Source organism: Microtus oregoni, unplaced genomic scaffold, assembly GCF_018167655.1.
Source record: "Microtus oregoni isolate MIOR12 unplaced genomic scaffold, Mior012 000143F_ref0000043, whole genome shotgun sequence".
Lineage (NCBI taxonomy): Eukaryota > Metazoa > Chordata > Mammalia > Rodentia > Cricetidae > Microtus > Microtus oregoni.
Genome location: NW_024544793.1, coordinates 1,042,461 through 1,059,186, shown reverse-complemented (window position 1 = coordinate 1,059,186; position 16,726 = coordinate 1,042,461). Strand labels below are relative to the sequence as shown.

The following is a 16,726-nucleotide window of genomic DNA, read 5'->3' as shown; positions in this document are numbered from 1 at the left end:
CATCTGTGAAGTGAGCATTGTTGTGGGAAGTAACTGACATGCACAAATTCCCTAAAGCCATTTTGGGCCTACAGATACTAGCTGCTGTATGTTGGAATGGAAGGGAAGGGGTGGGGGTGCATAGCTCAGTGATCTGGCAGGTGTTTAGAAGGCACAAAAGCCCGTGTCTGATTCCTAGCATCAAATTAAAAACAACTGTGGATACTGGAAGGCGAGAAACAACTCCTACCCAAACTGTCTTCTTACTTTTACACAGCACACAGCATGTGCCTCCCCAGCCAAAATATAATAAGAAACAAAAACAAGTGCAGCCCAAAAGTGGAAAAAAAATAAAGTTGTTGGTTGTCTTGAAAATTTTAATATACTCTAAGACCAAGAATTAATTTTGTTTCTCAAGGAAATGCCCTAAAGTCATTCTTCTTTAAAAGAGGACTTGAGGGTGGAGGTGGGAGTGGAGAGATGACTCAGAGGTCACAAACACTGGCTGCTCTTCCAGAGGACCCGGCTTCAATTCCCAGCACCCACATGGCTGCTCACAACTGTCTGTAACTCCTGTTCCAGAAGATCAGACTCCCTCACATAGACATGCATGCAGGCAAAAATGCTAAGGTACATAAAATAGAAACAAATAAATCTTTTTTTAAAAAAAGACACATGGGTAACACCTATGACAGCAGTCCCTGAAACTGACATAAACAAAAGTAACCTGTCTCACTATGCCCTTCGCATGGTTGAACTCATTAATCCTCATGAGTAGGTCCCATTACCACCATACTATGTAGAGCAGATTGACACATAAGGATGCTAAATAAATTGTCCATATTCTTCACAATTACAAAGTGGTTGACCTGGAATGTAAAACCAAGCAGTAGACTACCTAATTCATCCTAGTGAGACTCACAAGAGTTATATCCTGACAGGTTACATGACCACATATGTGGAAAATACACAAGAAGTAATCAAAATATCAACCATCAAGCTTATAAGATAATTTCCACACTCATAACACAGTTAAAAATGGGAAAATGCATTCATATTAGAGGCGAAACAGGTTATCAATTCAGCCTAAGATGCAACCAAGTACAAAAGAACATAATATCTATGCTGTTTGAGAGGAACGTGCCACTGCAGTGGACAGGACTCTCTTGAATGAGTAGATCTGGTTCTGTTCTGATCAGTCTGTGCCTACATGGAATAAAATATCTGCATATCAGTAAAAAGACGGGATCATGAAGAAATAGAAGGCTAGCATTTGGGAGGGTTGAGGGGTGCTAACTACTCAACTCTGAGAATGATAATTTGCTTAGAGAACATTTATGGCACGCTAGAGTACGAATTTACTCTATCTACATAATGCTCTGGAAGTAGCTACTTAACACGTAAACAAATGAATGAGCAATTAACTATTTACCCCAATATGGAACAGGGCGCTAACAGGCTTGTGGTCACGAGTTTTGAGTTCCATGTGACTCCGGTAATGAAGTTGATTAATATTTATTCCTCTCCAAAGAATTCGGTCACACCAGGCTGGAACGCGGCATTTCCCACTGTAAATAAAGGAATGAGTCACAAACAGAGTATACGGTACTAGGATGTTGTAACACACACTGGTTTAGAATCACATTAGGCCTCTTCTAATATGCTTCCAATGAAGCACATACTTCTCCTTCCCAGGCGGTCCCTATCATCTTCTCTACATTGCAAGCACCGATAAGGGCCTGTGTATGCTTGTCAGCCACTAAACTCCTAGCACTACTGCCCAGTACAAAGTATAACGTGCCTAGTGTCAACTAATGGAGGGATGGTTTCCCTAAATTTAGGTCTGCATCGTAAATGTCACCACAGGGAAGGATGGAACAGCACCTCCTTAAAATAGCCTTCTCAGAGCCAAGGACAATGGCACTGAGTTTTGATTCTACTGCATGGACTGGCCTTGTGGGAGACTAGTCTGTTTGGATGCTCCCCTTCCTAGATAGACCTGGATGGAGGTGGGGAGGACCTTGGACCTCCCACAGGGCAGGTAACCCTGACTGCTTTTAGGACTGAAGAGGGAGGGGGAGAAGGAGTGGGAGGAGTGGGAGTGAAATGGGAGGAGGGGAGGAGGTGGAAATTTTTAATAAATAAATTAATTAATTAGAAAATAGCCTTCTCAGGTCAGGATCCCATCCTTAATATTTTCTCTTCCTTTGCTCCACCTGACTGCAATGGCACTCCATGATAGACAACTAATGAACTTGAAAACCGCCATTCTCTATTTCTAGGCCGGGTTTAACCTCTGGAGAAGACTAGAGCTTTCTCTTCTAAGAAGTATGGGTCCAGATTTCAGGATGTCTAAGAGGATTATTTTTGTTTTTTTCATTAATGTGTGTGTGTGTGTGTGTGTGTGTGTGTGTGTGTATGTGTGTATGCAGATGTCCTCAAAGGTCAGAGAAGGATGTCAGATCCCTTGGAGCTGGAGTTCCTGAACTTAGGTCCTCTGCAAGAGCACCAAGTATTCTAGTCACTGAGCAATCTCTCCAGGCCCTTACCAGTGGATTCTAATGTGTTCTCAGGACCAAGAATGACTCTGCTTGGAGAACTGCTTATGACTCTTGGTTCTCAGAGTATCCAGAGTCAGTAGCAGAGAAGTAGTTTGGCTAAGAGCATTAGGTAAGCATTAGGGGAGGAGGCTAAGAGCCTTAGGTGAGAAAGAAAGGTAAGACTAGGGAACACAAAAAAAATCTAAACAAGTTTGCAGAGGTGACAGAAACAAGGTACCAGAGGCAGTTCATAAAATGTCACCAGCCCTGATATCTAATTAATACTTTCCTAATTTAAGCTCAGTTTGAAATACTCTTCTGTAATAACACTAAGCCATTAGATTTCCCTCTCTGCATACAGAATGATATAAAAAAATCCTAGCCTTTCAGGAGGGACATGGAAAAGCACAGGAAAGATCAAGCCTTAACCTCGTCTGCGAGAAGGTTCTTATCACTTTACCTGGAATCCCATCTGTCAGTTTTAGAATCATACTTGTAAGTGGGAATAAACTTGATTTCCCCTTCATTGAAATCCACAAAGGCTTTTTTCTGTGTGCGCTGAATGTTTAACTGCAGCCAGAAAGAAACACCATGTAAGCACAACAACACTACATTAGCAGAGGTGATAATCAGGCTGGTTGGTCACTGTTCCCTTTGTAGGGATCCAGTTCCAGAGCCCTTTCAAGTGTGGAAAAATACACAGATAAGACTGCTAATCTTTCGGATTCAATGACAACACTTGTTATTAGTACATTGCCATTTTATTGCCAACTGTGGTCAGGACAAAACTGTGGAAACAAGAACTTCGAATAGTCCTACACTGTTTAGAACTGGACAGGCACAACCTAGCATAATCATAATTACAACACCACCATCACCACCAAAACCATGCAGACCTTAAAAGGATAATTCCTGAAACCAATTTCAATGACTAGCTAATGTTTTTTCTTTTTTAAAAAAAGTGGGTGAATTGTTGCAATAGAGAGGCCTGGTGGTTAAGAGAGCACACTGCTCTTCCAGGGGACCCAAATTTGTTGGATGGCTCACAGCTACCTGTAACTTCAGCTCTAAGGGATCCACAGACTTATTCTGGTCTCCATGGGCACTGCACGTACATGCTCTAACCCATTCTCCCTCTCTCTCCCTCTCTCTCTCTCTCTCTCTCTCTCTCTCATTCTCTCTCTCTCTCTCTCTCTCTCTCTCTCTCTCTCTCTCTCTCTCACACACACACACACACACACACACACACACTGACCCTCCTGTCTCCATCTCTCCCTGTTAGTGCTGGGGTTACAGGTCCATTTTTCCATACTTGGCTTTTTTATGGATGTTGGAATCCAAATTCAGGCCATCATGCTGGCAAGGCAAGTACTCATTTCTCCAGCCCTATAACCCATTCTTGTAGAAAGTTATCCTCACTCAGATATTTTACCAAAGTTACACAAGATTCAGCAATTATCCCAACTGTACCCTTTCTAGAAGCAAGAAAGAGGAAGGAATACAAATTAGCCATTCGACTTCAGTGTAAAGGCAGATAGCTAAGGAAGACTCACTATAAAAACTATTGTACTGCACAACACTTGAATTTTTACTGTGTCTAAAGGTCAAAAGGCTCTCATAGGGATTTAAAGACATTTGAATCAAGTTAAAACTTTGTCTTTTCTCATTAAGAAGCATTTACTTTCACTCCTGTACCATGATGTGCTGGGTGGATAATAAGAAAGTAAAACCAGCATACCAAAGAGATAAGTGTTCACATATGTTTACTGTGGCATTAGTTATATAGCCAAAAATAAGGAACCAAGAAAAGTGCCTGTGAATACTGACTAGATAAAGAAAATGTGACACACATATATTATTCAGTCATAATCAATGAAGCACTGTTATTTGCAGCAAAATGGATGAGCTAGACGTAATTATTGTTAAATGAAATAAATCTGACACAGAAAGACAAATGTTACAATTTAGCTCTCAGGCATGAAAGCCAAAAGAAGTCAGCCTGAATGTAGAATAGTGATAATCAGAAAGTGGAATGTGAGGAGAGGTCATATAAAAATAACGAGGTGATTTTTATGGTGCTCTAGATTGTCCTCACAGCCTAACATAGATTATGCAAGTGTTTGACCACTGAGCTACATCCCCAGATCCCAGAGGCTGGATTTGATTATTCTACTCCAACTCTACATGCTGATACATCAAAGAAACACAATGACTGTGTACAATTAATATGTATTAATCAAATATGAAATGACATGAAGGAATATTCATTTTCATGGATCACTACCTATATTCCAAAAAAATTATTCTTATGATCAAGGTGTTTTGGCCTATGTCTGTAACAGCAGCACTTAGGAAGCAGAGGTAGAAGAAGTGCAAGTTCAAGGTCAGCCCTAGGCTATATAACTAGTTCCAGGCTAGGACAGGCTTTATAGTGATGCTCAAGTGCAAAAATAAAAAAAGGGTGTATAAAAATAAAAATTCAACTCATTTACCAGCTTTACACACCAACATAGAGGCTTATAGTCACAGACTGGTTTACTGAATATCATGTTTTGTCTGAGCGCTCCATAATCAATAATTTCCCCACAAGTACTTTGGTTGTTCTTGTTTGTTTATATGTGGGTAGGCTTCCATGTAGGGATGTGCAGAAGTCAGAGGGTGCTATCAGGATGCTTTCTTCAATCACTTCTCTACCTTATATTTTGAGACCAGGCTCTCTCACTGAACCAGGAGCTCACTGTTTGGACTAGGCTGACTGACCAGTAAGCCCTTGGGATATACACCTGTCTCCCTCAGAATGGGGATTACAGATGCATGCTACTGTGCCTGGCATTTACATGGGTGCTGAGGATCCTAACTCAAGTACAGATTCTTATGGAACAAACACTTTATCCACTGAGCTACCTTCTCAGCCCCTTCCACTGGTTTTAACATCAACAGCTAAATATCAGTCAACACCAACTTATCAACCAGTTCCTATTTGACTATAGCTTATGCTGGTCATTCCCAAAAAACCTTTTTTTTATTAGCTTCCCAATCTCTTTCATAGGGCCTGCCCCTCTGTTTGATCTCCAAGCTGTTGCTCAGTCTGCCAAATAATCACAGAACAATTTTCCCCATTCCATCTGCTAAAGCACATTAATAGAGCAGAAGGCAATTCTCCTCTAGGAAGTATTCTCCAACTAACCTCATGTATGCTGTAGCCAATCTAGACAAATCTCTAAAATCTCTGCCTGATAATGACTTATTAAATGAATTTTACATTGGCTTTTTTTCACCAACATTATCTCCCTTGAATCTTAGTACTTAATCAAGGCACTCCAAATCTATATATCCCCAGGTACAATGTCTTACAAGATAGTAAAACTTGCATCTCTTCCCAGCATAAGCCATGCCTACCATGTCTATCTCATAATCCTCACCATCTCTGCCACTGAAACTTCACTTACCTGGTCGAATTTCAAGAGCTTCTGAAGGTCATTTTTATTAATAAGACTTTTCACCTCATTGGCGTCAGGCATGCAAAGTCTGTAGTTCAAGTCTCCCAACCAAATGACAACACTGAAGACCAAGAAATAGATTAGAATAGCACTAATTAACATTAAAGTCAATCAGAGGAGAACTGAGAGAAGAAAATGGGTAGACTACTTATAAGGATCTATTTATCGCTGACAAGGGGTTTAAAGCTGCCATCAATTCTTTAGGGGCAAGTACTGCCAATCCCGGAGAAAGCCAATAGACTATAAAATATCTGGGAAAATAGGCACGCCACATAAAACTGAATGAAAGTGGGGCCATATAGTATACATATGGGATTTGGAAGCCAAGGAATTAATGGACTGAGAAGCATGCAGTTTATTTGCTGGATTAGCTTCAAAATTTTTTCTGGCCACCTGCCAGGTCTCTAGGCAAAGAGAATCTTAATGCTTTTTGCCTCCCAGAGCCCTGAGGTTCTGTAGGTGCTCTGTCACGGTTTGGATGGTGGGAAGGACTGACAGCCCACTAGGAAAATTGAGCCCGACCCTCCAGTGTAGTCAACCTGACAAAATCTGTTTCAGATCTGAAGTTCAAGTTCCCCCAAAGAAGGATACTGGCACCTTACTTCTCAACCGCAGCACCAGGACTTGAGATGTGCCAAGACCCTGAAATTACCACATCAAAATGGGTCCCTTTTGAGTCACCTCAAGTTCTCAAAGGCAACAGGAAAGTTTGGACTCTTGGGATTAAATTTATGGAATTTCTGGGGGCTTCATGAACATAAATTTCAAGGCCTTGACTTTGTCATTGTGAAACCCAATTCTATATTCCCCCAACTGTTGAGACAGTAAGGACATATTCCAATATTACCACCTTGCCCTGTTCCTTCCTTAATTCCCCTAATATCCACTGCTTCTCATAATCCTAAATTATCTTTTGATTTACTACAGTTCCCGCCTTGCGCTATTCCTTCCAAATCATCGTCTCAGAGTTTCAAAGAATTTCTCCACAGCTGATTCTTTGCGACACCACCTAACCCATTCCTCAATGGACTTCTGCTCCTGTCCTTATGAAATCCCCATCTTCGCAGACCTATCCCTGCCACCCATTTTTAATAATCACAACCGTTAAGAAGAATAATGTAGATCTGCAGACACAACGTTGGAAAGATGAATAGGGCAATTTTCTCATACAACAAGTATGTGTGTCTGTACATGTATGGAGAAGAGTCTAGAAGAGACTGTTGGATGAAATGATGCATGCCTCCATATCCTTATATTTTCTCTAGTAGCTGCACTTAAAATATAAAAGTAAAAATAACAACTTTTATTTAACTTAATACACCCAAATCATTAAGGTGTGATTAATGTTTTGCAAATTAAGGTATCCCACATTTCCCCCAAGCAATCTTCAAAATCCAATATAGCTTTTGCTCACAGACCTTTCAGTTTGACGAATGACTTTCAAATACCAACAGCCAGATGCTGGCTATCATATTAGACAGTGCACATCTAGAAAGGTCTACATTCAAATGTTAAATACAGTCTCCTATGGAGAGAGGGACTGGCTGGGGAGAAGAGGAGGTAAGTAAAGGATTTTAAACCATGTTTATTCATTTTATCTTTTATTATCACACTTACAGTGACCATTTCTATTTCATTATTTAAAATGACACTAATGTGTAGACTCCTTCAGCATTATTTTAGAAGTTACACTAATACAAACCTTTCTCCCCCTAATGCCATATCTAATTTCTCTGCCTCAGTGAATCTAGTTCTAAATAACATATTCTCTTCTTTGTGGTCCAAATCCCCAAATGGTAATCCCTCCCTTTTCACAGCTCCATAGCTTCTCACCCTATCTAACCACTGCTACATCTCCACGCAAAGGCCATGGAGAGGCCACTTACTCATGTTTCATGATGTTCAGCTGTGGGAGAGCCTGATTGGGGACTGTAAAACTCATTCTTGCACAGATGTCCTTATAATCCTGATTCCTTCTTTCAAACTCTTCCACATGGGCAGCCAGGTGGGAATTGACGATGCAGAAGGTGGTGTTATGAAATACAAACCTCACAGCGACTCCTCCTTTGTTTCCCTGGTAGCAAAGGCAATTATAAAGTTAGGAAACACGGGGTGCAACCAAATTTCACATAGATATCAACAATAATCAAATTAATTGCCAAAGTAACTCACCATTTTCCCCATGATTCCAGTTCCCACAGTTTCTGTAGCAATATCACGTATATACCGACACTGATCTTTTCTGGCAAATATAAGAAGCATCATCCCCACAAGGCGGACTAGTTGCACCTATGAGTTTCAGGGAGTTACAAACAGCTAATGTGAGCATCACTTTCTGCTACATAGCTACCTTCTTAGAATGACCAACAAAGTGATTACTGATGTCCACATCTGTATCTGCATCCTCTAATTTCCTATTGGACCCCATAAATTGGAAACCAAGGTTCTTTGTGGAAGCTCTAGTCTCAATTTGACTAACAAAAGATAATGTAGAAGATAATGTAGAAGTTTCTCTCTCTCTCTCTCTGCTCTCTGTCTCCCCACCCCTGTGTGTTTCTATTTGTCAGTGCTGAGGATCAAATGAAGAACTCCGAGCATGCTATGCAGGCAGGCACTCTATCACTAACTCACATGCTCAGTTTTAGCTCTCTTTGTAAATCACTTTGTACCCTACTGACAGTACATTAAAAATTCAAATAGTAAAAAACAAGCCATTATCCCAGCAAGTTCTTCCTTCTCCTTCCTAGACTCTGATTTCATGTTGTCTAAGATATTTAAATCTACAAACAGTGATCCTTTGAATTTTGATTATTTTTAGTCTAAATGAGCCAGAGAGCTGTAATATCTTCACGATTTATGCCACCTACATAAACTGTTCAAAAGCAAAGAAGAACATTAGATTACTCCTTCTGAGATTAGGATTGTCGCCTTGAAATGAAAATATTTCTCCTAGTAGCTAAATGCCTATACCAAATATCTTCTAAAGACCAACAAACTTGACCACCTTGCTAAAGTCAACTTTATTGCTATTATTATTTAACAAATAGCTGAGTGTTGTGGCATATACCTTTTAAAAACTATTTATTTTTATTTTATGTGCATTTGTGCTTTGCCTGAATGTGTGTCTGTGTGAGGGTGTCAGATCTTGGAGTTAGAGAAAGTTGTTTGCTGCCATGTCAATGCTGGGGATTGAACCCAGGTCTTCTGGAAGAGCAGCCAGTGCTCTTAACTGTTGAGCCATCTCTTCAGCCCCTCAACTTTATTCTTCACCTACAAAGAAGTCTAGAATTTGTTTAAATACCACAACACTGCTGTTCTTGTTCTGAATCTAAAGCACACTTTATGCACCCCATAAGCTTCAATCTGCTTTTCTGGTAGGCATTTCATTTTGGCCATGTTGGAAGACAGTTGTACTTTTATTGCACAGACAGATCAATTAGCTTATATGTAATTATTTTGACTTAATTATTAATGCAAAAACAGTAAATTGTTTTCTTCTAAAGGCTACCCAAGTTATAAAAATTATGAACAGAAAACTTATGCTCCCCCCCAGAAGAAACTATGGTAGATTAGGCTCCTATAGCACAGTATTTCATCTGAGGAAGAATTCAATTATTTAACAAGCTTTTTGAAAGAGGTTCAGCTAATGGACTAACTCCCAGTGAGGTCTACTTAGTTATAGACTGAAAGAGATAATCCAGTGCAGCTTACTTTTTTATACTTGGCCTTTGAAGGCAGACCCCTTTCCACGGCCATGGACCATTCTTGCTCTTTTACAGACTCAAAGTAGAAAAAGGCTTCTGTGCTCAAATCCAGCTCTTGGAATCTGAGGGAAAAATGGGGGCAGAGGCTATAGCTATGGTATACACAGCCCATAACTTAGTGACTGCCTCCTTTTCCATTTTCTGAGACATTAGAGTAAAGGTAAAAAAAGAATGCAAGATAAATTTTATAAAAGACATGTAGTTTTTTTTTTAAAGAATCCCCACCATTATATTCATAGGTTATACTAAAAATAACAATAACAATCAAAACTCTCATAGGGATAGTAGTGAAACTTTTCTTTTACAACCTTTGAATAATCACTGTGAGAATTGATTTCATCTGTTTCTATGATGAGCAATTTCCTATGGGTTTCATTCATGCTTTCTTTTGACCCACAAATTAACCCTCACATATAGTTCACATCAAGTTTTTAACCAAACGAGTTTTAGAAAAAATAGGAAGATGAAGGCTGGGGAAATGGCTCCGCCAATAAAGTGCTTGCTGTCCAAGTGTGAGGACATGAGGTCAGTCCTCAGCATCCATGGAAAACAAAGCTGTGGGTGTAGCATATACCTGCAATCCCAGCACTGGGGAGAAAGAGACAGGAGGATCTCGAGGCAAGCTCCTGGTTCAGTGGAGAGTCTCTCAAAAAATAAGGTAGATATAAGGTAGGCTTTAACATAGAAGTGGGTGGCAGTTAATGCAAGAACTCGTAATTGGCCAAAGTGCTGAGAATTAGTGATGGTGGAGGGCCCTGTCACCGTGGGGCAGCTACATCACACACTGCAAGGCTCAGGGAACATGTGGAAGAGGGTATGGAAAGAATGTAAGAGCCAGAAGACGGTGACATGTACAGCAAAAGGACGTCTTCCTGATGACATAATCATTGCTCCCCTTGAACTCACTCCAGTTGTGGTTGTCTGTATAAGACCTTTGCAAATTGGACCCATCAACATTTCATCATGGATAGGGGAGGGGCCCATGAGGCTCTACCCCTCCCTGAGGGACAATGGGCAGTTAATGGTTGCTGGTGGAAAGGCTGTCACTTTCTTTTGGGGTATAGCCACTGATAAGTTGCTCACGCTCCAGTAAAAAACCTCCCATTCATGTTCACATGAGAAACTCCAATTAAACACAATGGGTCACGTATATAAAGAAGACATGGGTGTAGGAGGTAGACTGGATGGGAAGAAAGGTTTCAGCAGGAGAGAGAGAAGGTCATAGGGGTGGAAACAACTAAAATTTATTATATATAAGAACGAAATGGTTAAAGAATAAAAAAATGCAAAGAAGGTGAGATGGAGACCGATCGTGGGAGACACCCAATGTAATGCTAACACATTACATACACAAACACATACACAAACAAAGGTGAGAGAGAGGCCAAAGCCATGTTACATTAATACCAAATAGAGGAAAAGGAAGGTCCAGAAGTGGTCTTTACCCAATGCAGTAAATATCAGGAGGATTTGGATCACAGTTCAGCCAAGGTTCTAAGCTGCTATCTGGAGACTGGCCATTCACATTCCAAGTTCCAACAAAAAATCTAATACAGTCCAACAAAAATTAATTTGAAAACAAAGATAAAGCATTAACAAACATAATACTACTTTTAACATTTCTATGAAAGGGTATATTGATCAACATAACGCTTCAAAGTGTTTTGCCAGCTACATAAGAAAAATTTTGCTCATAGAATACAAAGCCCTGGGTTTATTTTCTCTACATTTTACATCAAGTGAATCACCAAAAAGGAGCTAGGTCTGTATTTTAAACAGACACACTTAAATCTCTTGACAAATGTCCACTCAAACTTTATCCACATTCATTAAGGGAGAGCTTTAGGTTAGAATGGAAAGAGCTGTTTCTGCACTGGAGACAGGCTAATAAGGACAACTGTTCTGTAAGGAGCTATAGCTAAACTGAAAAAAACCTCCCTTCTTGAGGATCATGAGGACAACTCTTTGGAAAATTTTGATGAGGCAGATAGTACACTAAACAGGAAGGCAGAAGGGATGACTCATGACTGTCCTAATTGTTCACAATAAGTGCTGTATAGAATAGGAGGAACTGCAGTTGTGACTGGATTTGAGGAAATGATGCATGTTAGGCTAGAAGACGGGACTGGAGTCTTGGATTAGAAAGGCATATTCTGCCCATGAATAACACACTGGGGATACATGCCATACCCCATCACCTCGCCTTTATACCACACATACCAGGGTCCAGAAAATGAGATGTTAATGAGCCAAGGTGAGATGAAAACTAATAGGAAAGGATTCAGGATAGATCTTCCAATCTAGATGACTGGGTGAAACTTTAGTTAATTTATCAAAGCAGTAAATACATGGCAGTAATGGTGGACTTTAGTTTTCCAGTACTGGCTGGACAAAGATTCAGTAGGCCAGATGAGACACATACTTGTTTATAGAGGCGTGAGAGGACAATTTTCTATTATATGTGAGTTTGATTTGTTCCTCTAAGTGTGGGTAGAAATATTAGTAGACATGGTATTATTAGCAGTTAGGAAATTGAAAGTATTGTTTGATCTTAGATATATATGTTTTTGGCCAGCAGAGACATTAGTCTGAGTCAGATGAACATTGCCTTATAGCATGCTTTGATTCTTAATGAAGCTAATATTTTTACAAATAAAAAGACTGTTATACCTAAAGTTTTAGACTCAGCGAGTAGAAGACAGACAAACCTGAAAGACTGGAGGTTGACATATTCTTTTTCTCGCTTTGCAAGGAGATGTTTGATGAGACCCTCTCGCTGCCCAGACTGGGTATTTGGTACAAATAGCTTCCGCATGGTGTTGGTCACTTTGGGCTGTTCTTTGTTTGAAGTTTCCTTTTCACGTAGAGGCCTAGCACATCAAGCAGGATTCAAAAGTAAAACAGGCTAACATACAAGCCTATTATAGGGGGAAGTATGCTGTGACACAGGACTTACATTCTGTTTACTGAAGCAGGTGGAGGGGGTGGTTCCCGATGAATCGCTGTGGGGTAGTTTGGTGTGTTCACTGTTTTACCTAAATTCATAGATGAAAAATTATCCTCAAATCCAAGCAGTCCTGAAGGATACAAGATCCAAAGTGAAAGTGAAGAAACAGAGATCCTCAACATAGCCAGGATAGACAAGGCTTTTATGCGCAACATCAGCAATGTTGCTAAACAGAAGGGCACCACAGCGGTCGTAATCACTTAAATTATGCTAAGACTCGTATTCATCCAAGAAGCACTGATATGCTAACTGTAATGATAGAAAATTTATACTGATCTGGATTTTGAATAATGTAAGCCGACATTTACAGAAGGGATTATATATCATTTGTCTTTCTTACATTACAATAACCTCATAAAGTATTTTTAATGAAAACTCTTCCCACACTGTAGAGAAGGAAACAGAAGTTCAGGGTTTTTGAGTCACTCAAACATGATGACATAATCTGTAAGCTTCATGTCGGTATTTTACTGACTTGACATTCAAACCTAGGCTGTCTGGCTGTGGAGTTTGTACTTTTTAACCTTTTTTTCCAGTTGGCCTGTAAAGAGCTAGTATACCATAGAGTGAAACATTGGTCCATGGTCATGGGTTTAATAAAACCACTCTATACAACCAATTAATCTGAATACAATCTATCGACTCTAAAATGATCATAGCAACCGGAGATAAAAGAGTCTTTCTAATACCTGAATAAGTAGGTTTATCCTTAGTGTCTAATTTCTGATACCAGCTAGATGATTCTTTCTGTTCTGGAACAAGAAGCTGTGACTGAGCTGGAAAGACAAGATTTAGGTCAGAAACTGGGAAACTACAAACGCAAAGCTACTCATTTATTTAAACTCCCCGAGTAAATACATGGTCAGCACAATTCTGGAATGGAATGGAAGAGACTAAGGAAATACCGACACCTCTGAGTCATCTTGGGGGCAAAAGGAGGGGGATTACAGGCTGCAGGGAACTGCATGCCATGCCATCAACTTTCTTTTTAGAGCTGGGTAGACTTGTTCCTTAATCTATCCTGGGTTCATTCCTGAAGAAAAAAAAAATCAGCTATCAGGGCTCAAGGGGCAGGGGGCTTTGTTAACGGCTCCGTTACTCTGAATCAGCACATCAGTATTTTACTCCCACTGAAATAGTGGAAAGAAACTTGCTGAGTCTTGAGTTACCTTCCTGTGCCGCAAAGACTTCTGAGAGGAACTTTAAGCAGAGCTCTTCATCAGGAATTTCAAAGTGGCGTTCTCTGGTCCAGTCTCCTTGCACCCGAATTTTGCAGCCACCTTTAAAAAGAATTAAATCCATAGATACCTAGATGTGTGATACACTGCTTTATTGAGACAGTATTCTGAAATTTTTTGGTCAGTAGGAGGTCCAGATTACAAATATTCTAGACCTTCAATAAGGAGTGCACATCCAAGAGCAAGGGCTCGGTATTGCAGTGGTTGAGGGGCTGAAACAGAGAGGAAACCCTATGGGAAGTACTCATAGTACGCACAGTGCTCATGGACTGTGTCAATAAGCAGACTGATCTAGCAATAGATACTCAAGATTATAATAAGCTAACTCATAGCTTCCTATGTCCTGATCTCTCAGATGTCAGTGCAGGGATTTCTAAGTTCTAGCAAAAGATAATAAACTCATCAATCATCCTCTTCCTCTCTCCACAGTGGAAATCCCCACCATTTCAAGTCCAGCTCATATAGTATTCTAAAGCATGAAGGTAATATAGGAAGTAACATGGTTAGGTTCAGAGTAAATTCAATTTACAAGCTAACTTAAAAATAGCGGGACTGATTTAAAGTGTTCTAGAAAGATGTATCTATACCTCTAACACAAGTGAAAAATACCTCAAGTAAAAATGAGGATTTTGAATAATCTTGCAAATGCAACATAAAGATCTACTCCAAGAGTGGGTTGGTTAAGAAGAACCATTTGAGAAAGTAGAATTTGAAGCAAATTTACTGGGGCTGTAGAGACGGCTCAGCAGTTGAGGGCATTTGATGCTCTTGCTGATGACTTGGGTTCAATTCCCAACACCCACATGTTAAACCACAACCTCAGTAACTTCAGTTCTAGGGGATCCAACGCCCTTTTCTAGTCTCTGCAGGCACCAAATATGCACATGGTACAATACATACATGCATGCAAAACATCTCTAAACATTACGAACAGTAATACTTAAAAAGTAAATTTACAGCTGGTCTGTGGTGGCACACTCCTTTAATCCCAGCACTTGGGAGGCAGAGGCAGGCAGATCTCTTTGAGTTCAAGGCCAGCTTGGTCTATAAGAGCTAGTTCCAGGACAGGATCCAAAGCTACAGAGAAACCCTCTCTTGAAAAACAAAAGAAAAAAACAAACAAACAAAAAAAAAAGTAAATTTACAAAGGTCTCAGAGTTCTTTAATTATTAAAACTATTATTTTTATTTTATATGTATGAGTATTTCTGCTTACATGTATGTCTGTGTTATGTGTCTGACCCTTGCAGGTCAGAAGAGGCAGTGTGTCCCTCTAGAACTGGAGTTACAGACAGTTGCGAGTTATCATGAGGATTCTGAGAATTGAACCCAGGTCCTCAGGATGGGCAGCTGAGCTATCTCTCCAGACTCAGGCTTAGACTTCTTAAGGGTACAGCATACTCTCACCTGTTTTCTGGTGCCCTAAAATTACCATCTGACTCAACTATTCAGATTTTATGATCCAGGGAGCCTATGTTTTTGTTTATATTCTTATTCTAATGGATTACACATATTGCTTTCCTGTGTTCCTAAAGCTACACATTCCTTAGTCAGGAGGCAGGACACATATCCACATCATCCAATGCTCTCCAACAGTTTCAGAGTCGTCTGAAACTTAAGGGCTTCCCATATGTGCTTCAAGACTTTTCAGATTATTAGGATGGACAAAGTCCCGAGTTAGCTGGTCACTCTCCTGGTAACAATGATGGCAGATTCAGAGCTAGAAGGCATTCAACAAATAGCTGTGGAAGAGGACTTTTCTACACTTATAAATAATAAAGAAAGGAGAAATGGAATTCATATCCTAGTTTCTTATGTTGGTAATCTAGTTCTTGTCTTTGGTTCTGTTTTTGTCTTCTTTTTAAAATCTCATTTGTTTCCATCTTCATAGGACTCAGTGATTTTTTTTAAAATAAAATTACTGGTCAGAAGAATAAAAAGGATGAAAATGGAGGAATGAAAGACAACCAAGAGGGCCACAGATAAGATACTTACTGGGGGGATGCACTGTGCAGAGGAGAACAAAGGCAGGTAGACAAGTGTCATTTAGGAACAGCCTTAAAGCTACTGGGAAAAGCTTCAGGACCCGAGTCCTCCATTTCTCATGTCAGTTACAATCAGAATAGGTAAAACAGAGCAATCTCTATCTGATGCAGATTTAGTACAAGAACATTTAATCCCTTTCCTACAATTCTTGAAAAACAGAATTTAGCAAATATAAAATAGACCTATTTAATGGCCAAAAGATTCCGGAAACTGTTTGAAAATTATCACCAAATGCTCTTTTACCAAAATGCTTAGAAAATATAACAAATTATTTCATGACCCAACCTTCTCTTCTCCTTTCTCCCACCCTGCCCCAATTCTCAGCCTTCTGTGGGCAGCAAACATTCCTGTATCTTTCACTTCCTCTGAACAGTCTTTGTATCTCTTGGTAGTTCTCAATCATAGTTGCATTACATTCCAGAGGTTTATTTATTTGTGTGCATGTGTGTGTACCTACACGGGTGTGCACAAACAGGTGGAAGACAGAGGTTAAACTCTGTTATTAGGCCTCAGGAGCCATTCACTTTATCTTTTGAAAAATACACAGGGTCTTTCATTGACTTGGCTCCCAAGTGCTAGAATTCTAGGTACCTGTCACTACATTTGACTCTACTGGTAGTTTTAAGCAAAATACTTGCAAGGGATTTCAACAT

At 39.9% G+C, this 16,726-nt stretch overlaps 1 protein-coding gene across 1 annotated transcript in view; it reads right to left on the bottom strand.

Annotated features, from left to right (window-relative positions):
- The window catches only part of LOC121444829 (inositol polyphosphate 5-phosphatase OCRL-like), a 60,085-nt gene that overhangs the window by 27,632 nt on the left and 15,727 nt on the right, over window positions 1–16,726 (bottom strand). The window contains exons 4-14 of the mRNA XM_041646731.1: window positions 13,960–14,070; window positions 13,480–13,566; window positions 12,740–12,860; window positions 12,492–12,653; window positions 11,229–11,330; window positions 9,731–9,845; window positions 8,192–8,308; window positions 7,906–8,093; window positions 5,969–6,080; window positions 2,980–3,089; window positions 1,412–1,547 (exon numbers count right to left, since the gene is read on the bottom strand). Of these exons, the coding sequence (XP_041502665.1) occupies window positions 1,412–1,547; window positions 2,980–3,089; window positions 5,969–6,080; window positions 7,906–8,093; window positions 8,192–8,308; window positions 9,731–9,845; window positions 11,229–11,330; window positions 12,492–12,653; window positions 12,740–12,860; window positions 13,480–13,566; window positions 13,960–14,070 (1,361 nt within the window). The remainder of the gene's footprint in view (window positions 1–1,411; window positions 1,548–2,979; window positions 3,090–5,968; window positions 6,081–7,905; window positions 8,094–8,191; window positions 8,309–9,730; window positions 9,846–11,228; window positions 11,331–12,491; window positions 12,654–12,739; window positions 12,861–13,479; window positions 13,567–13,959; window positions 14,071–16,726) is intronic.